Source organism: Carex rostrata, chromosome 3 (assembly GCF_964058835.1).
Source record: "Carex rostrata chromosome 3, lpCarRost1.2, whole genome shotgun sequence".
Classification (NCBI taxonomy): domain Eukaryota; kingdom Viridiplantae; phylum Streptophyta; class Magnoliopsida; order Poales; family Cyperaceae; genus Carex; species Carex rostrata.
Genome location: NC_135920.1, coordinates 3818164 through 3839181, shown reverse-complemented (window position 1 = coordinate 3839181; position 21018 = coordinate 3818164). Strand labels below are relative to the sequence as shown.

The window sequence follows — 21018 nt, the reverse complement described above, 5'->3', positions numbered from 1 at the left end:
CTATAATAAATATTTAATTGCTTGTGCTCAGTAATAGACATGTATGGGTTTCTTAGAATTTTTTTTTTATTTGGGGTGCTTACTTGAAGGCTATCTTATTTTATATATATTTTTTGTGTCTACTGTTGGAGGATTTATAGATAAGATATTTAGTTATGAAAATGTAGTGTATTGTTTTAGGCAGTACACAACAGTATTAGACCCACAAGTACCCCAAATTTGGAAATGTTGAAATCTAGATGTTCATAGTTAGTTTCAAATAATTCTCAATCATGCTGTTAAGCATCTGTCATATGCAAGACAAGAATCAATGAACTTAATAAATTGCACAAACTATAATTTGTTGTTGCTTCGTTGAATTAAATGCTTTTGTATAGGACATAATTACCATCAAGATAGTTTGACATGCATGGCGATAACTGCTGATTCAACTGTTGCTATTACTGGGGCACAAGATGGATCATTGCACATGGTCAACTTATCTACTGGGCAGGTCAAATCCTGAACTTCTTTTTATTAATTTGCATGTCCCTTTCAATTGTACCTCTATTAAATGGTATTATGTATCGGATTTTCTACTTCCATTTGTTTCATATGGCGCCTACCGTCCTTTTCTCTATATAAGCAGCAAGCAAGGGTAATTTGTGTATTTTGAAGAAATTTAGATTTAGGTATCTAGATGGTAATTTCCATATCATCTATGGTTTTATGAGATGTTTTATGTGCACACTAGTGAAATTATCCATTTCTTCATGTATTAACTATTCCCTCCATTTAAGGGCAGTTGAATTATATTGTAAACAAGAAGACATAATTGCAGACCTATATACACAATACACCAATCTGTTGTTTAGTTGTGGCTCAAATATCTTCTTTCTGATATTTCGTGGCTGCCCTTTTCTTAAACAGTACTGCACAAGTTCCTGTACAAAAAATATAATTTGTACAGTGTATGGTTAATATATGATTATAAGACTATTTTTCCTACCTGTTCCAGGTTAGGAGCTCATTAGTGGGCCATACTCTTTCGATTGAGTGCATTGGTATTTCTCCTAGGTAATTTACTGGTCAAGTATTCCATACTGCATTGTATGACATCATGTTTTATTGCTGAGCAGGTTTCCTTATTTTTTGGTGGTGGTTGTGGTTTTGAAATCAATTCACCATACTTAAGGAAGGTTTCTGAATCTTTTAGTCCAGTACTGGAAATTTGACTCTGCTGCAATGGCTACTATGAGACTGACATGCCATGGTCGTCGGATGAAAATCCGATGGATCAGGTCAGATCAACAAAACCCCCCTAAAAGATCGAGGTGTAATATATACCTTGATCAGATGGTCCACAAAAACTACAGCATATCAGTGTATAATATTATGGCAGCAGATGTTGACTCTGAAGAATAGTGCTTCACCAAAAATTTTGGCCGAGAATCCTCAGAGAAAGAAAATTATTGATTGAGAAAAGACAAAAAACTGTAAAAGGAGAAAAGACAAAAATAACAAATGGTTAAGTGGATTTATTATAACCATTATGACAACCTTTGTACTAATGTAAAAGGAGAAGATGAGGAAGAAGATACAGATATAACTAATGTATTATTAATCTACATAAAATGGATATGCAGCTTTGGATTTGTGGCAACTGGAGGGATGGATCAGAAGCTTATAATTTGGGAGCCCCAGCGTACCTCTTCTCGTTGCATTTGTGAACACGAGGTAAACTGTAAACACCTTGGGGATTCAGTTTGTTTTGTTTTTGGGTCAGTTGGGTTGAATTAAATTTGGTTTATATGAATGATTGAGTTTTGGTTATTCTTTAAACAATATTTCAATTGCACTGCCATTCCTTCTTGGGATCGGTAATATTGACAACAAACATGTTTCACCATCATGACAAAACAGACCAAACGGTTCATAAAATAAAAAATAAAAATTGCAAATATCCTCTCTATAGTTTAGATATGATAGGGATCAAATTTGGTGCAATTTGAAAACCAATCGTTCATCCATTAAGCAGTTTGAAAGAATAACAGTTTTAGTTTTATCGACACTTAATTGGTGATCAAGAAGTTTTCTAATTACACCAAGTTTAACAAGCAATCTATCTAGACTAGAGAGAACAGTATATATAGTTTGATCTTTTGTTTAATTTTGATAACTGTTTTATCCATTTGTCATGGTTGATATCGGATTATTTTTTTCCTGTATTTATTTATTTATTTTTCTTTGGGGGCTGGGGGTTGTATGTGTTGGGTTTTGGTTTTGATCAGAACTTCCTAACAATTATGTGTCCGTTTGGTTTTTGGTGACATTTGAGTTGGTTGGTCTGGTTTGCTGGAGCTTCATTGCACAATATAATGGTAAAATAGCATCCCTATGCCTATAGAACACAAAATCAAATATATCCCTCTAATAATAAAGTCCTGTCACTTCCCATCTTCTTGAAATAATTACAATACTGCTATTTTGTTACTCTTTTTGAGAAACAAGGTGATGAGGGGTGCAGTTATACTTCTGTTCAGCATATGAGTTTTCTGATTTTTGGGGACAGAGATGAACATTTTTGTTTTCCTTTTCGTCTTTTTTGTCACTAATGTAAAATGTTGGGGCAATTCGAACAATTTCACAGGAGGGAATAACATGTGTGGCATGGCTTGGCACAACCCAATATGTGGCAAGTGGTTGCATAGATGGAAAAGTGCGTATATGGGACAGTTTAACTGGAAATTGTGAAAGAACTTTCAAAGGCCGTGGTACAGTACAGTCCCTGGCCCTAACTGCTGATGGTACTTCCATTGTTTCAGTCTCAGATGATGGTATTGCCCGTGTATTTGGCCTCTAGATTTTAGAATGGGATTATTTATAGAATGTACTTTTGGCAGTACTTGGTGGTCAAGTTTGATGTATAATCTGCTTGTATTAGTTGTAACAGTTATTGCGAGGTTTTTGAATAGTTAAAATTAAGAGGACCTGTGTTAGTTTTCTGTATGGAATTGATGATGCTATGAAAATGATAATAGTATTCCAATTTATTGAAGGATGTATTGATGATACTATCAAAATGATAATGGTATCACTTTATATGAAAATGAAATCATTCATGTCCTCTTTATATGAAAATGAAATCATTCATGTCCTCTTTAATTCTAAGTTTCTAACTCAACTATTATTAGTCGCACCTCTGAGTATGTATTTTTGGATTAGTCAAATATTTGCCTGAATTTAGTTGAATATTAATGGGTTTACATTTTGTGCCACATGGTTTTCAATTTTTATTTTTTATTTTTTATTTTTTTATTATAAAAAGATGGAGTTTTCATATCATTTGCAATGTTTCATTTAAATATTCTCTTTTAGGGGACACATTATCATCTCCAGAATAGTTTTTAAATCTTTAAAATTTATGATAGTATCAGTTACTAAAGTCGCACATGTTGCTGTGTCTCGACTCTCAACTGGATGACAATGAGATTCGCACAAATGATGCGCTAACTGTAGTTTTTATCGTTGTTTAAATGTTATATGATTTAAGCTGGCACCAGATATACTGCGCAAACTGAAAAGACAGTAAGGAAACAATAAAGTTGACCCCTTTTTTACGAATTCAACCTACTGCGTCAATACACACCAACTTTATTTTGATAATCTTAACAATACAATTTTAAGTAAGTTCAAATATAATTGAAAATTAAAAAATAAATTAAAAAAAAGACTAATACATCCAACACCAACCTTCATGCTCATGGTACTTGCTACTAGGTAATCCATGGATACAAATGGTAAATTCAGCTCGAAACTATTGCTCCAATTGCATAAACAAAATGTAAACTTAATAACATAAACAAATAACCATACCACCTTTTTTACCGAAATTATAAAACCTTAATTTTGAATGCAAAGTGACGTCAGCGATGAACAGTGCGTTCCCCCTGATCTGCCCTATGATTTAGCAACGAAGGCTCATATTGTTTTCACCTTGCCTCACCTGGCGTTATGACCTCATTTCTGCTCAATTTCTCAATTTGGGCTATCGGTACGGCGTACACCCAAAAAAGAAATAAAAAGAAATAAAGGAAAATCAAACCGCCGCCTCAGCTTCTCACGATCGCACCTACGACCACACCTGGCTATCCCTTTCTCCCCCTGCGCTACACGTAGCACGACCTTGCCACTTGTTGTTCTCACTATCACCGCCTTCTTTGGTAGGCTTATAGGTGGTTGTTGTCTGCCTCTCGCTGTCATTCTCCTATTGCTAGCCCATTCTCCTCCTGACCCTAATCTGGGAGAAGGCCGCAATTCCCACTACCGTTGTTCCTCGTCGCTGCTCCGAGGTACGGTACCACTCTTCTGTATCATTGTTTCAAATTTCTCCAGGTTCGGGTACCAAATAATATATCCGTAGACTACCACTAGGTATTTGATCAAATTCGTACTTCCCTCCCTCATGAAGTTCATTACTTGCACTTTCTTGCTATTATTCGACCCTAAATTACTTAGTTACCCCGCCCTACCAGTAGTTTTTATTTGCACTTTTTGACCATTGAACCATATCAAGCTTCATGGAAAATTGAACTCCTATATTTTGCACTAATTAAAACCTACCTTATTTAAAATTTTCCCCTCTCCTTATTCCAAACAGATTTCACTTCCACATTTCAGGCAGCAGCTGCTCCTGTAAGCTTTCTCCTTTCCTGTTTCCCCCAATGTGTCTTTTTTATTTTCCCAAGAAATCTATGAGCTAACACTGACTAAAAATTGACCTCATTGTATGACTACTCCTCTTTCTTCCAGCTTCCCACTGAATAAGGCATTATTGGTCACTCTTACTGAGATACTTCCTTCCCGTCGCACCATGTATTAAGCCATAAATTAGCAATCTACATTTGACATTTAAGAAAATTAATATTACAATCACGGGTCACAAGCTCAAATCTTAATTTCAATTTGAATTTCTTCAGAATTTGGAAATTACAGGCTTCCACCTTGGTAATGTACTCCTTGATACAATGGTAATGTTAATATTGGGAATTTATTTGGTACTGGTACCAACAATGCACATATAGAAATTAGAATGAACAAACTAAGAATCCTAAGAAGCCTATAAAACACATGTTTCCTATACAAAAACATAAAAGGGGAGGGGTATGCCTGCTAATAAAGGAATGAATAGGAACCAGTGACCTTATTGCATAAATATTAAATACACAACCAAGGAATGCAAGGCCACTGTTTCATGCTTAATCCTTTACTGGTAAGGGTAACCAAGGACTCATTGGGGTTTACATCAGTTTCAGTGCTTGCATATAACCTAGACACTGTTCAGACAGTGTTTGGACATGAAATAAACAAGGCAAGTGCTGGTGACCAGTGCAAAACTCAATTGATACCTCTATTGTTCTAAAAAATGCCAGAAATGTCCTCTCTAAGAAAACAGACAAATCAGAGGGCATAGGCCACGTTTCTGTCAAATCCAAGTTCACAGACATAAAGAAGGCTCTTTTCCAAGCAGTTTAGACCCAAGTTTTGTATTATTTGAGTTTTTGTACTATTTTCTAAGAAATTTTGTATTATAGATGAATCATAGCCTGTGAGTCCTAAGGTACTTTTTTTCATTCTTATTAACTTGAGCTAATCAAATTAACAGATCTGAGAAAATGTGTCATATAACTTCCATACCAATATAGTCTTCCTGTATATTTTATTTAATCTTATTATCATTTTTGTTGTCCCTCTTTTTGGAAACACTGCACTTTCATTCGTAGTCTATCTTGGCTAAAACTGTAGCAATGTAGGCTTAAAAATTGAACTATGACAATATAAAAGTCTTATGATCTGATTAAAATAGAAAATTAAATGCTTCTAACAAGATTTTGTTATGTCAGGAATTGATTGCTATATTATATTAAGTTTGGATGAATCATATTTCTTTTCACAAATATGACCAGCATAATGTTACATTCTTAACAATATCATTTTGTTTTCCACTAAAAAAAAATAATCTTGATGATATGAGGTTCAGGCATTCTCTGGGTGTTTTACCAGGGCCCGTATTCTCTTGGTCGAGCAGCTCTGACAACTTTGGTGCTGACAAGAGTGAGGTGTGCAAAGAAATATGATTTCCAAAGAACATTACCCTAATGTCATGACCTACAACACTTATAACTTATAACTTCGTTGTGCAAAGAAGGTATACCTAAGAAGGCATTGGTTTTTCTAGATCTAATAACCCATGAAGAACACAAATCTAATATTGTGAAAGATAGGCTCTTATAATTCTGTTGTGCAACAAAGGTGAAACTCACAAAACATTGGATTTTGTAGTTATAATTTGCAAAGAGCTTGAGCTTAATATGATGATCTATGGCACTCTTATGATTACATGATTGTTGAAGGGCATGAGCCTAAAGTTGTGACCTATAGTACTCTGTAAATGGATTGTGCAAGAAAAGCGTAATTAGTAAGACATTGGAGTTTTTGTATGTCATAATTTACATATTGCATAATATTAATGTGATGACGTGTATCACTCTTATAATTGGGTTGTGCAAAATAGGTGAAGTTCAGAGGGCATTTGATTTTCTAAAAATTGTGAATATTTCTAAATTGTGTCACCCTTAAGTTGTCACATAACAACATTCTTATAGCTGGTATAGACAACGAAGATGAAATTTAGAAGGCATTGTATTTTTTTTGCATCTCATCGTTTGAACAAGACACATAATTTAGAGATTGAGAAACTTTTGAAGGGTTATGGGACACGTCCTCACTTACGATGCTGGTATTTTTAAAAAAATGTGCCACCTATGTACGCTAACAAGCATTTAAAAAAACACATCAAGAAAATGGTTGCGGCGGAGCCGTGACTAGTTTTTATTAATATAAAAAAAAAGAAATTCAAATTCAATCCACTTTTGCGCATGATTTCGAAAATTGTCAAAATTGGTAAAAATCTCACCAGTTTTAAGAAAACAAATTGGTGAGATTCTCACCGGTTTTTGTGTTTTTTTTTTTTTTTTTTTACAAAACATAAAATTTATAGTTTATTTATTTTTTGTATTGAAATATTAAAAATATTTAATATATTTCTTTGAAAATAGATAGAATACAATATAATTTGATTTATTAGAAATATTGTGACAAATAAATCGGATTAACATTTTTCAGGTCGGATTTTTTACAGCTGTAAAAAAAATTAATATATTTCTTTGTGTTACTGGAAAAAAAAATGCTTGGATTCTGAGTTATTGATCCTAGTTCAAAACTCACTTCTAAGTAAATACATAAAATATTGTGATCATTCTAGTACATTTAATTTCTAAAAAGTTATATCTATTTTTGAAAAAACAAAAACAAAAACTTTAAATTATTTAATGATTGTTATTAAAAATAGAAACAACTTTTTGGAAATTAAATGTACTAGAATGATTACAATATTTTTTGTATTACCTAGAAGTAACTTCTAAACCGCGATCAATAACTCAAATTCAAAACATTTTTTTTCTGATAACACAAAGAAATATATTAATTTTTTTTATAGCCGTGAAAAATCCGGCCTAAAAAATGTTGATTTGGGTTGTTTGTCACAATCTTTCTAATAAATCAAATTATATTGTATTCCATCTATTTTCAAAGAAATATATTAAACATTTATAATATTTCAATACAAAAAATAAATGAATTATAAAATTTTCTGTTTTGTAAAAAAAAAACAAAAAAACACACAGAAACACAAAAAACAGTGAGTATCTCACTGATTTGTTTTCTTGAAACCAACAAGAATCTCACCAGTTCCAATTCTTGAACCGATGAGGAAATAACCGGAAAAAAGTTAGAAAACCAGTGAGATTTTGATGGATTCGGATAATTTTCAAAGTCGTGTGCAAAAGTAGGTAGAATTTGAAATTTATTATTTTTTTTTATATTAATAAAAATTTCAGGAGAGAGAGAGAGAGGGATGAAAAAAAAAAGGTAAAAATTTACCTTGGCCCCTCCGTGAAACTTTCAAAAAAAGAAAATGTGAAGTTTTTAATTTAGCTTGACAAAAACATATTATCAAACTTCAAACATAATAATTTTATCAATTATACCTTTGCTTTTAAGATATATATATGAGTGATGCTTCTATGGACATAATGACCTATTTGTAAAATGAACATATTTTTATTTTCAAAGTTCAAATGATCGATCCAAACCGTTCATCTTGTTCTTCATATTAATATGTGCTTGGAGACCAAATTTTACATTTTTTGGAATTTTTTTACTATTTATTAAGATAAGTACAAAATTCAATGGTCTAAATTTGATATTTTTTTTACCCATCTTAATAAATAGTAAAAAAATTCCAGTAAAATTTGGTCTCCAAGCACATATTAATATGGAGAATAAGATGAACGGTTTGAATCGATCATTTGAACTTTGAAAATAAAAATATGTTCATTTTTACAAATAGGTCCTTATGTCCATAGAAGCCTTTGCCTATATATATATATATAGAGAGAGAGAGAGGGGGGGCTATTCTCAAATCGATTTTTACTAGGCTGTGGAGAAATAAACTTTTAAACCGTTCGATTTCTTTAAAATTCACGCAGATCAGATCTGAAAATTTTTGGAAAAATTTCAAATGCAGTGAATCACTTAACTGGACCCCTCCAGTAATGCCCCCTACGCGCGCTCTCTCTCACGACGCGAATCTCTCCTGATCGCCCTCCTCTCCTCTCTCGACGCGCACCGCACCGCTGCACCTCCCTTCAAAACCCTAACGAGCCTCTTCTCCTCTCACCGCACCGCTGCCCTCCTCTCGCTCTTCTCTCCTGATCGCCCTTCTCTCCGACCACATCAGACGCGCTCTCTCAGGCGTTTAAGGTTTGCTTTCCTGATTAAATGATTTAATGTTTTTGGAAGAGAAATCTAAAATCGCACCAAAATAATTCTCCATTTAGTCCCGTTCAAACAATGAAAATCAATATGGTAGAGATTTACTTGAAATCCAATTAGGTCAACTTTCTGAGAGATAAGTTACTGGTACGACACTAGTGAGAAATAAAAGCCATATTTGAAATGGAAGTCTCTAAAGCATATTACGCTGCATAATACTTTTGTATAATCTAATTTTCTTCCATCTGTTTGTGAAATATCTTTTATTTAATCTATAGCTGTATAATCCTCCAGAAATCGCAGCAAATGGGGCAAACTGTTTGAATATTTATTAGTTCCTAAGAGTCTTTCTTAAACATATATAATTGAGATGAACTTAACAAAAGAAATTAATTTGTTTACCTTTGCTTCTCAAAACTGCAGCACAAAGCACGGTTTGCCCATCAAAAGAATTTATTTGTTTACCTTTGCTTCTCAAAAGAATTTATATCTAATATTTTCTGAGCTAATTGTTCTATTTTGTATCAGGCTCTCTCCTTTTCGTTGCACCAGACCCCTTCTCCCCTCTGTCACTCCAGCCCCCTCTCTTCCAAAGCAGCAGGGTAACATGATTTTTATTTATTCAACTTTTCTAGGTTTTTCTCTAGAGTAAATTTTCAATTGAGTAGATAACAATTAAATTGTAGTGCTGACCTCTATGTGATATGACTTTAAATTTTCTAGTAAATGTAGATAACAATTCAAATTGTAGTGTTTTTTAATCTAATTTATAACTACTATATTTTTTTTTTAGATAAATGGATGATTTGGAAGTAGATGAAATAGAAGATATGATAATAAATGGAAAAAGAGAGGAAAGTATCGAGCCTCATGTAGGGATGGAGTTTGCTAGTGAAAAACATGCTTACAATTTTTACAACACGTATGGATACATTATTGGATTTAGTATCCGTAAGCAATCAAGGTACATAAATACAAAAGGGATAAAAACGAATTTGCGAATGGTTTGTTCGAAAGAAGGGAAATCCAGAAAAAAAAGAAAGCAAATGGAGGAGACGATTGGTGGGTTAATTGAAAAGACACCCGAAAAGGAAAGATCGATGCAGAGAAGTGAGTGCAAAGCTTATTGCCAGTTTCGAATGCATAAAGATGATGAAGATGAACCAAAACTGAAAGTTGTAAAGAAAGAGAATGATATGAAATTCAGCGATCCACCCGTTTCGCAATGTAAGGGCAGTAGAAAACCTACTCGATTTAAGGCTCCGGCTGACGTAAGAGATGCCAAAAAGATGAGGACTTGTAGTTATTGTCATAAAAAAGAGGGTCATAACATGAGGAAATGTCCAAAGGTAAACGATCTTCATAAAAAAAAATAGCTTGTTTTATGCCTTATCAGTATATATAACTGCACTATATACAAAGGCCAAGTACACTATTTTGCAAAATATGGCTAATTTCCCCTCTACTGCAATTGTTCCCTTTGCTCAATTCTCTCCAGACTACTACTCTTATTCATGTCAAATTCTGTTGCAAGGGATAGAAATGTATGGTCCCTTAAGTATGGTTTGGATTAGTATATATATTTGGAAGGGTCTGTCTGCTCATGACTGTTTGTGATTTTTTTTTTTTTCTTTAATCATTTGTGATTCTTGAGATGATAATTTCCATACAAGATGACAAGCGTAAAAGAAGAGAACCCATCTCCATACAAGATGCGAGTGAAGATGAATCTGAATTTATGAGTGAAGATGATGAAGATTATGTGCATGGCGAAGATCAAAGTGCATTTGAATCTGATGCAGTTTATGGGGATGAAGAAGACCTCTTTTGAGGGCATAGCATTAAAATTTAATATTAAGTGATTTTAAGAAACAATAGGGTTCATTTTGTAAAAGATGCAATACCCTATCTGTTGCAATTTTTGTGAAGTTTTTGAGTAAATAGTGAAAAAAGTGCTATTTGTTAAATGATATAAACAATAGAAATGAACAATTCTATGATATATGATATATTTGTGGTTATTTCTTATAATCTGTTATGGGCTTTATGCTTGAAAATTTGTATATTATTTATTGTCATTTTGATGAAGCTACTTGAAAATTTACATTATGGTGAGCTCTATTCATGCTAAATTTTAATAGCTTGTGGCTGCGTTAAATTTTGATGGAGCTGCTAAATTATAATATGTCTGTGACTATTGATGTATGCACTATTGCTGGAGCTCTGTCTGTGACTATTGCGCACGATTTTGATGCATAGCCACTCACTAAATTTTGATGGAGCTCTCTGTGACTATTGCTAAATTTTAATAGCTTGTGGTTGCTTGCTTTATGCAATATTAGTTATTGATGTATGCAATCTCATGACATTTCTTTTTGTACCAATGATACGTATGCCTCTTTTTTTTCAATAATATTTCATTTTTTATAATATATGCAACTCTTTGACATTTCTTTTTGTACCAGTGATACGTATGCCTCTTTTTTTTCCAATAATATTTCATTTTTTATGATATATGCAACTCTTTCTGTGATATAGATGCATCTCTTTTTGTGATATGATTTAAAAAAAAATAGGGTTCATTGTGTAAATTTCACAATACCTTGTCAGAACATACAAGTTTGGTTTGTTCATATAAGACATCATTTCATGACACAGAAATACGAATCAAAATTCTACAATTACCTTTATTTATCAAAATTCAAACAGTGACATAACCTAGCTATACATGCCATTTAAAAAAAAAAAAAACATAATTAGAAAACCGATTATCAAAATCATGCTATTTAACATCTCCTGCACAAGGACAATCACATCAGCACGACAATCGCATCAGCACCTTTGCTCCGAGCATAGTATATCTGCCACGCATCTACTATAAACTCCTTACACAAGAGAGGACACTGCATTATACCACCAAAATAAAAAAGAATTAAATAGAAACTAATAAAACAAAAGAAGGGCATGAGAACCTTAAACTGCAGCAAAGTTCAACAACAACTTAATTTGAGGTTACTATAGCAACAAAAGATGAATACGAAAGAGAAAAATTCAAAATGACCTTTATGCCAGCACTCCAAAAGGTTTTAATTGAGCAAAAAGTAATTCTATTGATTAATGAGTTGGCTTATATAAAGCCTTACACCTTTTACATAATAGACCCTAGATTTCTTTCATATTTCTAATTACCAATATATCCCTTTATTTGTTACAATTCTCAACACTCTCCCTCAAGATGGGCAAAAGATATCCACTAAGTCCATCTTGTCACACAATCTAGATAAATCTACTGAACTAAGTCCCTTGGTGAGGCAGTCAGCCACTTGATCTCCAGTAGCCACATGACTTAGTTCCAGTAGTCTGTCATTCAATTTTTCCTTGATGAAGAATCTATCAATCTCCACGTGCTTGGTTCTGTCGTGCTGCACCAGATTATTAGCAATGCTGATTGCCGACTTGTTGTCACACCACAACTTCATCTGGGCTCCTTGGTCCACCTTGAGCTCTACCAATAGGGCTCTCAACCACAGCATCTCGGCAACTCCTAAAGCCATGGCCCTGTACTCTGCCTCTGCAGTTGATCTCGAAACTACCGACTGCTTCTTGCTCTTCCAAGAGACTAAGTTGCCTCCTACAAACATGCAATACCCCGATGTAGACCTCCTGTCATCAGCACAACTTGCCCAGTCAGCATCGCAATATCCCTCAATGCCCAAGTGCCCATTCTTCCTGAAGATTAGCCCCTTCCCTGGTGCACTCTTCAGATATCGCAGAATTCGATACACCGCTTCCATGTGGCCCTTCCTCGGATCATGCATGTAGCGACTCACCACGCTTACTGCAAATGAGATGTCAGGACGAGTGTGACTCAGATAGATCAACCGGCCTACCAACCTCTGGTACCGTTCGCGATCAACTGGCTCTCCTGCTTCTGCACCCAACTTGAACTTCTGATCAATCGGAGAAGTAGTCGATTTGCATCCCAGCATGCCCGTCTCTTTGAGCAAATCTAACACATATTTTCTCTGGGATAGAACCACCCCCTCTTCTCCACGAGCTACTTCAATCCCAAGGAAGTATCTTAGCTGCCCTAGATCTTTCACCTCAAACTCCTTACCCAGTCTCGCCTTCAGCTGAGCAATCTCTCTCTCATCTTCACCAGTAATGATCATGTCATCCACATACACAGCAAGCATCGTGGTGTGACCCTCATGTTGTCGAAAGAACACTGTATGATCTGCGTTGATCTGCTGATAGCCCATGCTTACCATAGCTCTCCTGAACCTGTCAAACCAAGCTCGAGGAGACTGTTTCAATCCATACAGGGACTTCCTCAACCTACATACCTTGCCCATTGTTTGTTTTGTGCCGAAGCCTGAGGGTATCTCCATGTACACCTCCTCCAGTAAGTCCCCATGGAGAAATGCATTCTTTACATCCAGCTGGTGTAACTTCCATCCCCCATTTACAGCAAGGGAGACGAGGGTCCGGACTGTGCTCATCTTTGCCACTGGTGCAAAGGTCTCATCATAGTCGATGCCATATGTCTGACTGTACCCCTTTGCCACCAATCGTGCCTTGTAGCGGTCAATTTTTCCTTCTGGAGTCTGCTTCACTGTGAAGATCCATTTGCACCCAACTGCCTTCTTGCCTGCTGGTAATGGTACTATCTCCCATGTCTTGTTCTTATCAAGGGCCCCAAGCTCTTCATGCATAGCTGCCTTCCACTTTGGATTCTCCTTAGCAACCTGCCAAGACTTGGGTATAGAGACAATGTCCAAAGATGTAATGAATGCTCCGTGTACAGGTGATATGATGTTAGAGTATGAGACAAACTGAGCAATATCATGTGGAAAACCAAAACGGTCAGGAGGATGTCCCGCATTGCTGCGAGAGGTCCTCCTTAAAATCATGGGGTTAGAAGAAGGAAGATGAATCATATCACCTGTGTAATCTGAGTCTGAGGTGGATGGTGTAGGTGTCTCAGGAGTCGGAGTAGGCCGGGACAAGGGACTTGCGGGCATGACTGGCACTGCTGGCACCTCTACGTCATTCTGCCTCCTCCTCGTATACACCCTGAGCTCCCCTTGAGCTTGAGTCTCACCCCCTTCGGGTTCAATTTCCTCCTTATCTTCCGGTTCCTCAACTGATTCCTCCACCACAACAGTACAGGGTACATGTACCGGTGTCTCACAATCGCTACTACTACTCTCCCCCTCTCGCCTCATACCTGAAGTATCGGGCGAGTCACTAAAAGGTGAGGTCACCTCCAGGGTGTAGTATGGTTCGAATTCTCTAAATGTCACATCCATACTCACAAATAATCTCTTCTCAACTGGGCTCCAGCACACATACCCTTTCTGGGTAGCAGAATATCCCACAAAAACACACTTTACCGCCCTGGGATCCAACTTCCCTACCGATGGCCTGTTGTCCTTCACAAAGCATACACACCCAAACACCTTTAATGGAAGGATTCCACCATTATCTCCTTTCAGCATCTCACAAGGGGACTTCCACTCCAACACCCTTGAGGGCATCCTGTTGATCAATTGAGCGGCTGTCAAAATCGCCTGCCCCCACAAGTGATTTGGAACATTCATTGAGATCATCATACTGCGGGCTACCTCTAGCAGGTGTCTATTCTTCCTCTCTGCTACTCCGTTCTGTGCTGGTGTGTATGGACATGTAGTTTGGTGCTGTATCCCTTGAGCCGACAAGTATTCCCCAAACGCCTTGTTGGTATACTCCGTCCCATTATCGGACCTCAATACCTTCACTACTGCCCCGTATTGAGTCTGAATAGCCCTGTGAAAATCTTTGAAGCAGTTCAATACATCACTCTTATTTCTCATCAAATACAACCAAGTAACACGAGAGAAACAATCAATAAAAGGCACAAAATAACGATAACCATGCATAGAACTAACAGAACAAGGTCCCCAAACATCAGTGTATCAAATCAAAAACACTAGAACTCCTATTCCCAGAACTAACATAAGAGCTTCTAGTAAGCTTGCCAAACTCACAAGCATCACACACCAGTTTCTGTTTATTTGCCTTTTCATACAAAGACGGATACAAACGACTCAACAAACTAAAAGAAGAATGTCCCATGCGCCTGTGATGTAGTAGTAACACATCCTCCACACTCTGCCCAACTCCTCCTACTCCAGCACTCTCTACCATGGATGTCAAGGCTGAGTCCATCCCCTCTCTATCCAGGTACCACAGTCCGCTATGCCACGTGCCAGTCCCAAGTCTCCGGCCACTCCCCTTCTCCTGGAAGATCACCTTAGGAATATCAAAAGAAACAACACATTTTAGTTGGAGAATTATGGCACTGATGAATAAAAGATTTACTAGAAAAGAAGGAGCATGCAAAACATTAGACAAAGTCATAGAATCGGTACATCTCACAGTACCCTTACCAACCACAGGCTGTGCTGTACCATCAGCGGTCTGGATGCTCTCTGGCACCGCTAGATAAGTATAAGACGAGAACTCACTAGCAGTACCTGTCACATGTCGAGATGCACCAGAATCTACTATCCATTCTGGTGATCTTGAGGTGGATATAGAGGCAAGAGCATGTGTATCATGAGTACCTTTGGCTGAGTGAGCATAGGAAGCAATGTTACCCCTGGATGATGTGGATGTGGATGCATCTTCACTCACACCCTTCCTGTCTCCACCGACTGCCACTCTCTGCTTCCTCTTCAACATCTCCAGCAACTCGTGATCTTCATCAGTAAATACCACATCTGTCTCTCCCTCGTCATCTGCTACCATCAGATTTGCCCGGTAGCCTCCTCTTCCACCACCTCTGCGACCTCCATGCCCGCGACCACGACCTCCAGTCTGGCCGCGACCACCCGAGTTCCTCTCCTTCGGTGGCTTAGTGCATGCCTGCTTTAGGTGGCCTACCTCGCCGCAGTTGTAGCACTCACGAGTTTCAACCCTGACCCCTGTGTTTCCCAAGTTGGAGACAGCCAAAGCGGACTTCACTCCCGGAGGTCCACCTGTCCCCGCCTGCAGCTTAATGCGGCTCTCTTCCTGTATCATGGCTGATACTGCCTCCTCAAGTGAGGGAATCTTCGTCTGAGCTAACAACATCGCAGTCCTCTGCTCAAATGCTGGGGCCAACCCCTGAACCAATGCCTCTCTCTCTTTGCACTCAGGATCTTTGCAGCCTGCTCGAGGTGAGAAATGATCATGCTCTAACCACAAGCGCTCCAGCTCTATGGAATACTCCTGCATCGTCCTATCTCCCTGGACTGCAGCATAGATTTCCCTCTTGATCTGGAACACCCTCAGATTATTCCCCACCCCATCATAGGTCCTCCTCAACTTCTCCCAGACATCCTTTACCTTCTCAATACCATCCACGGTGGCAGCAATAGACGGGACCATCGAGTTCAGAAGCCAGATGTACACCAACATGTGTGTAGACTTCCACTCATCTCTCTCTGTAACACCCTCAACTGGCTCTACCCTGTCACCCGTCAGAAAACCCTCCAGATTTCTTCCTGCCAGAGTATACCTTACCCGATGTGACCAGCTCAAGTATGTGGCCGGCCCATCGAGTTTCAGATCAATAGATGGAAGCTCCACTTTCACAGACGGTGGCCTCGTGGCGCTTTCACCCATCGGCATCCTCATAAACTGCATTAAGGTCGCAAGGTCTGCAGGATCTAGCTTTTTCACGATCTCCTCCATCGGATTCTTGCTAGCCTCCATTAATCAGACTCGTATTCGGTTCCCTCACACCGATCCCACTCAATCACCCGTGTCTAGATCACAACCTTCCCCTTCTTCCTCTTCTTGACCCGATCTTGATTCTCCTCACATCATCCCTTCATCTCTACGCTTCCTTGGGATCCGTGGGGTATCGCCCCCCCACACGGGCTCTTTTCAATAGAAGATCAAAACTTGAGACGGTGGCCGACCTAGAGAGAGAGAACCGGTCGGGAGAGAGAAAGGGAAGACTCGGCCTAGGAAGAGGGAGGCTGCGCGGCTGAGAGGACGGCTGCGCTGGCTGGCTGGCTGGCGGTGGTGCGGTTGTGACAGCGGCGCTACAGTAGCGATTTTTTTTTTTTTTAAAGGTGGCTAACCCTAGATCTGTGGTGGCTCTGATACCAAAAAGGTTTTAATTGAGCAAAAAGTAATTCTATTGATTAATGAGTTGGCTTATATAAAGCCTTACACCTTTTACATAATAGACCCTAGATTTCTTTCATATTTCTAATTACCAATATATCCCTTTATTTGTTACAATTCTCAACAACTCCGAATAGCATGCAGGTTCTTAAAACTCCCTACATACCAAGAATAGCAAAAATATAAATTTCAAAAACAGATGAAAGGACCTTCCAGTGATGCTAGATCAAGTAAATAAGAAAAATAATCAGACCTCAAAGTTTTTGGTTGATTGCTAATTACATTTATGCCATTAACTAATTCACTAACTAATTATGTTATTGCCTTGATTGCTAATTACACTAAAGAGCCATCTAACTAACAGCACTCTAAGTCTAACTAACTAACAGCTTGAGTCTGCCATAGCACAGATGCTTCTGTGCTATGCGTTTGCTAAGCTGATGCTGTGCATTGCTGTCTATACTCTAATACTGCTGGTACTCAGTAGTTAATCTGCTGGCACTCGGTAACCCCGTGAAAAATATTAATCACAAATAAGATTAGTGAGGCTGAACTAGCCTACACATGCACACAGTATACAGGACAACAGCTCTGTCTCATGTGTGGACTATATCAGTACTAGTAATAATGGGGTAAACAAATTGGTATGAGCTTCACATGAGCTAGCTGTATCGATTGATTCCATCTACAATTTGGAATTTGGAAATGGATGGCAAATAAGTTGGTTCCTCCTCAGCAACAGTACCTAACTCAAGCAAATTGGAAACAGACGGATCATGAACCTGGTACGAATCTCAAAGAACAAATAATATCGGCTCATGTACTATCTCCGAATAGGTACCGTACGTGTTGAATTAATCTTCGTTTCAATTTGCTTGAGTCAGGTAACTGCGAGGATTCTGATTCGTTCAATCAAAAGTTGAAACAAATAAAAGAGCGCCATCTCCCATCTGTCTCTTGTTAAACTCTAATTACAATTAGAACCAGAGAAATTATATTTATCTGATAAAATTGAAGCACTATAATTTTCGTTGGGAATCCCTTTTCGCTAATTGTCAGACAACTTAAACATGCAAAGTATACCCGAATTTAATTCCATACCCCTGAATAACAAAGTTTCTCGTATCAAAAGAATTGTAACTTAAAAAAAATTAAGTTCTTACAAAAAAGGAGTACCTTAACAGATCTTCGGAGGAGAGCTGGAAAAGTGGAGCAAGGACGCGAGGTGGCTGGAGTCGCAATTTAGGTTAGGACGCGAGGTGGCGTTGGGGAAGAAAATGCGTGAGACAGAGGAGAGGAGCGGGAGGAGGCGGGGTTAGAGTTTACTGGTGGTGCAGCGGTGAGGTGCGCGCTGAGAGAGGAGAGGAGAGGAAGGCGGTGCGGTGCGCGCTGAGAAGGGCGATCGTGAGAGAGGGAGAGAAAGAGCGTAGCGCGTAGGGGGCTTTACTGGAGAGGTCCAGTTAAGTGATTCACTGCATTTGAAATTTTTCCGAAAATTTTCAGATCTGATCAATCTGATCTGCGCGAATTTTAAAGAAATCGAACGGTTTAGAAGTTTATTTCTCCACAGCCCAGGAAAAATCGATTTGAGCATAGCCCCTCTCTCTCTCTCTCTATATATATATATAGGAATATGCTAGCATGCTATGCATAGCATAGAGTCCCTCCGTGCAACGGCTTGGATTTTGAGTTTTCAAAATCCTAACGGTCGATCCGAACCATTCATCTTGTTCTCCATATTAATATGTGTTTGGAGACCAAATTTTACATTTTTTGGAATTTTTTTACTATTTCTTTAGATTTATTGAAAATCGTTGTTTTTTTATGGTCCAGATTTGCTGAAAACAGGGATTTTCAATAAATCTAAAGAAATAGTAAAAAAATTCCAAAAAATGTAAAATTTGGTCTCCAAACACATATTAATATGGAGAACAAGATGAACGGTTCGGATCGACCGTTAGGATTTTGAAAACTCGAAATCCGAGCCGTTGCACGGAGGGGTTCTATGCTATGCATATCATGCTAGCATATTCCATATATATATATATATATAGTGTGGCTAATTTGCTACCGGAAGCACTTCGACCGAGGTGCTTCCGGGGCTATATTAGCATATGCGATGTTCAATCTTAATAAATAGTAAAAAAATTCCAAAAAATATAAAATTTGGTCTCCAAGTAGATTTTAATATAGATTAAACATCTAACGGTTTGGATTTGTTGTTTGAACATCGCATATGCTAATATAGCACCGGAAGCACCTCGGTCGAAGTGCTTCCGGTAGCAAATTAGCCACACTCTATATATATATATATATAGGATTTGGCTAATATGCTATGGGTTGCATAAAGGCCTCCCGTGCTACGGCTCAATATTCGAGTTTTCAAAATCCTAACGGTCGATCCGAACCGTTCATCTTATTCTTCATATTAATATGTGTTTGGAGACCAAATTTTACATTTTTTGAAAAAAATTTACTATTTTTTTAGATTTATTGAACATCGTTGTTTTTTATGGTCCACATTTGTTTGAAAAATAACGATTTTCAATAAATCTAAAAAAATAGTAAACAATTTCAAAAAAATATAAAATTTGGTCTCCAAACACATATTAATATGGAGAACAAGATGAACGGTTCGAATCGACCGTTAGGATTTTGAAAACTCGAATATTGAGCCGTAGCACGGGAGGCCTCTATGCAACCCATAGCACCGTAGCCAAGTCCTATATATATATATATATATATAAAGAGAGAGAGAGAGAGAGAGAGAGAGAGGTAGGCTAATATACAATTCATTGTTCCTGAGGTCTCGTACAACCAAGTCATTTTCCGATTTTTAAAGTCCAAATGATCGATCCAAACCGTTCATCTTGTTCTCCATATTAATATGTGCTTGGAGACCAAATTTTATATTTTTCTGAATTTTTTTACTATTTATTAAGCCACTTTGAAAACCGCTGATCCAACGGTGGCTTAACAAAACAGTAAAATCAGAAGTCACTGTTGGATCAGCGATTTTCAAAGTGGCTTAATAAATAGTAAAAAAATTTAGAAAAATGTAAAATTTGGTCTCCAAGCACATATTAATATGAAGAACAAGATGAACGGTTTGGATCGATCATTTGGACTTTAAAAATCAGAAAATGACTTGGTTGTACGGGACCTCAGGAACAATCGATTGTATATTAGCCTACCTATATATATATATATATATATATATGAGTAGAACTAGGGTGCTCTTAAGCTCACCAAAGTTTTGGGAATTCAGATCGGCTGAAATTCGAAAGGGAATTTCAGCAAATCTGGGTCCAAGTTTTGGTGAGCTTAACTCTAAAACTCATCAAATTGATTTCAAATGATGAATCTGAATCATTGAAACCCGTTTACCTTACGTGTGATGCATCTACATGTGAAATTTTTAAACATTCGAATTAATTTAGTATAAAGTCAAGAGGTCAAAAAACGTTCAAAAAATGAATGCACTAAAATTAATTTATTAACCTTCTAATTTTGACCGCTTGACTTTATACTAAATTAATTCGAATGTTTAAAAATTTCACATGTAGATGCATCACACGTAAGGTAGGCGGGTTTCAACGGTTTAGATTCGTTATTTGAAATCGATTTGATGAGTTTTAGAGTTAAGCTCACCAAAACTTTTGTGAGCTTAAGAGCACCCTAGTTCTACTCTCTCTCTCTATATATATATTGGGCTATGGTGCATTGCAATGTATAGGTCCTATTATACATTGGACTATAAATCGTTGATTTCGACTTCAAAATAACTGATTCAAACCGTTCACCTTAATATCCATACCAAAATGTGCTTGGAGACCAAATTTTACATTTTTTGGAAATTTTTTGCTATTTTTTTTAAATCGCTGATTTTCTATGGTCCAGAAACTTCTGAAAAGCAGCGATTTTAAAAAATAGCAAAAAAATTCCGAAAAATGTAAAATTTGGTCTCCAAGCACATTTTGATAT

At 37.3% G+C, this 21018-nt stretch overlaps 2 protein-coding genes across 5 annotated transcripts in view; both read left to right on the top strand.

Annotated features, from left to right (window-relative positions):
• The window catches only part of LOC144551007 (uncharacterized), a 55880-nt gene extending 52843 nt beyond the window's left edge, over nucleotides 1-3037 (top strand). For all 4 annotated transcript variants that reach the window (XM_078298780.1, XM_078298779.1, XM_078298781.1 and 1 more), the window contains exons 9-12: nucleotides 378-493; nucleotides 998-1056; nucleotides 1626-1716; nucleotides 2630-3037. In XM_078298780.1, coding sequence (XP_078154906.1) covers nucleotides 378-493; nucleotides 998-1056; nucleotides 1626-1716; nucleotides 2630-2842 — 479 coding nt within the window. In that variant the 3' untranslated portion in view covers nucleotides 2843-3037. The remainder of the gene's footprint in view (nucleotides 1-377; nucleotides 494-997; nucleotides 1057-1625; nucleotides 1717-2629) is intronic.
• A 5637-nt stretch (nucleotides 3038-8674) lies between these two features.
• On the top strand, nucleotides 8675-10739 carry LOC144552013 (uncharacterized). The gene is made up of 4 exons (XM_078300124.1): nucleotides 8675-8862; nucleotides 9403-9476; nucleotides 9668-10223; nucleotides 10529-10739. The coding sequence occupies exons 3-4, from the start codon at nucleotides 9672-9674 to the stop codon at nucleotides 10703-10705; spliced, it is 729 nt and encodes a 242-aa protein (XP_078156250.1). The 5' UTR covers nucleotides 8675-8862; nucleotides 9403-9476; nucleotides 9668-9671; the 3' UTR covers nucleotides 10706-10739.
• Nucleotides 10740-21018: the final 10279 nt, after the last annotated feature.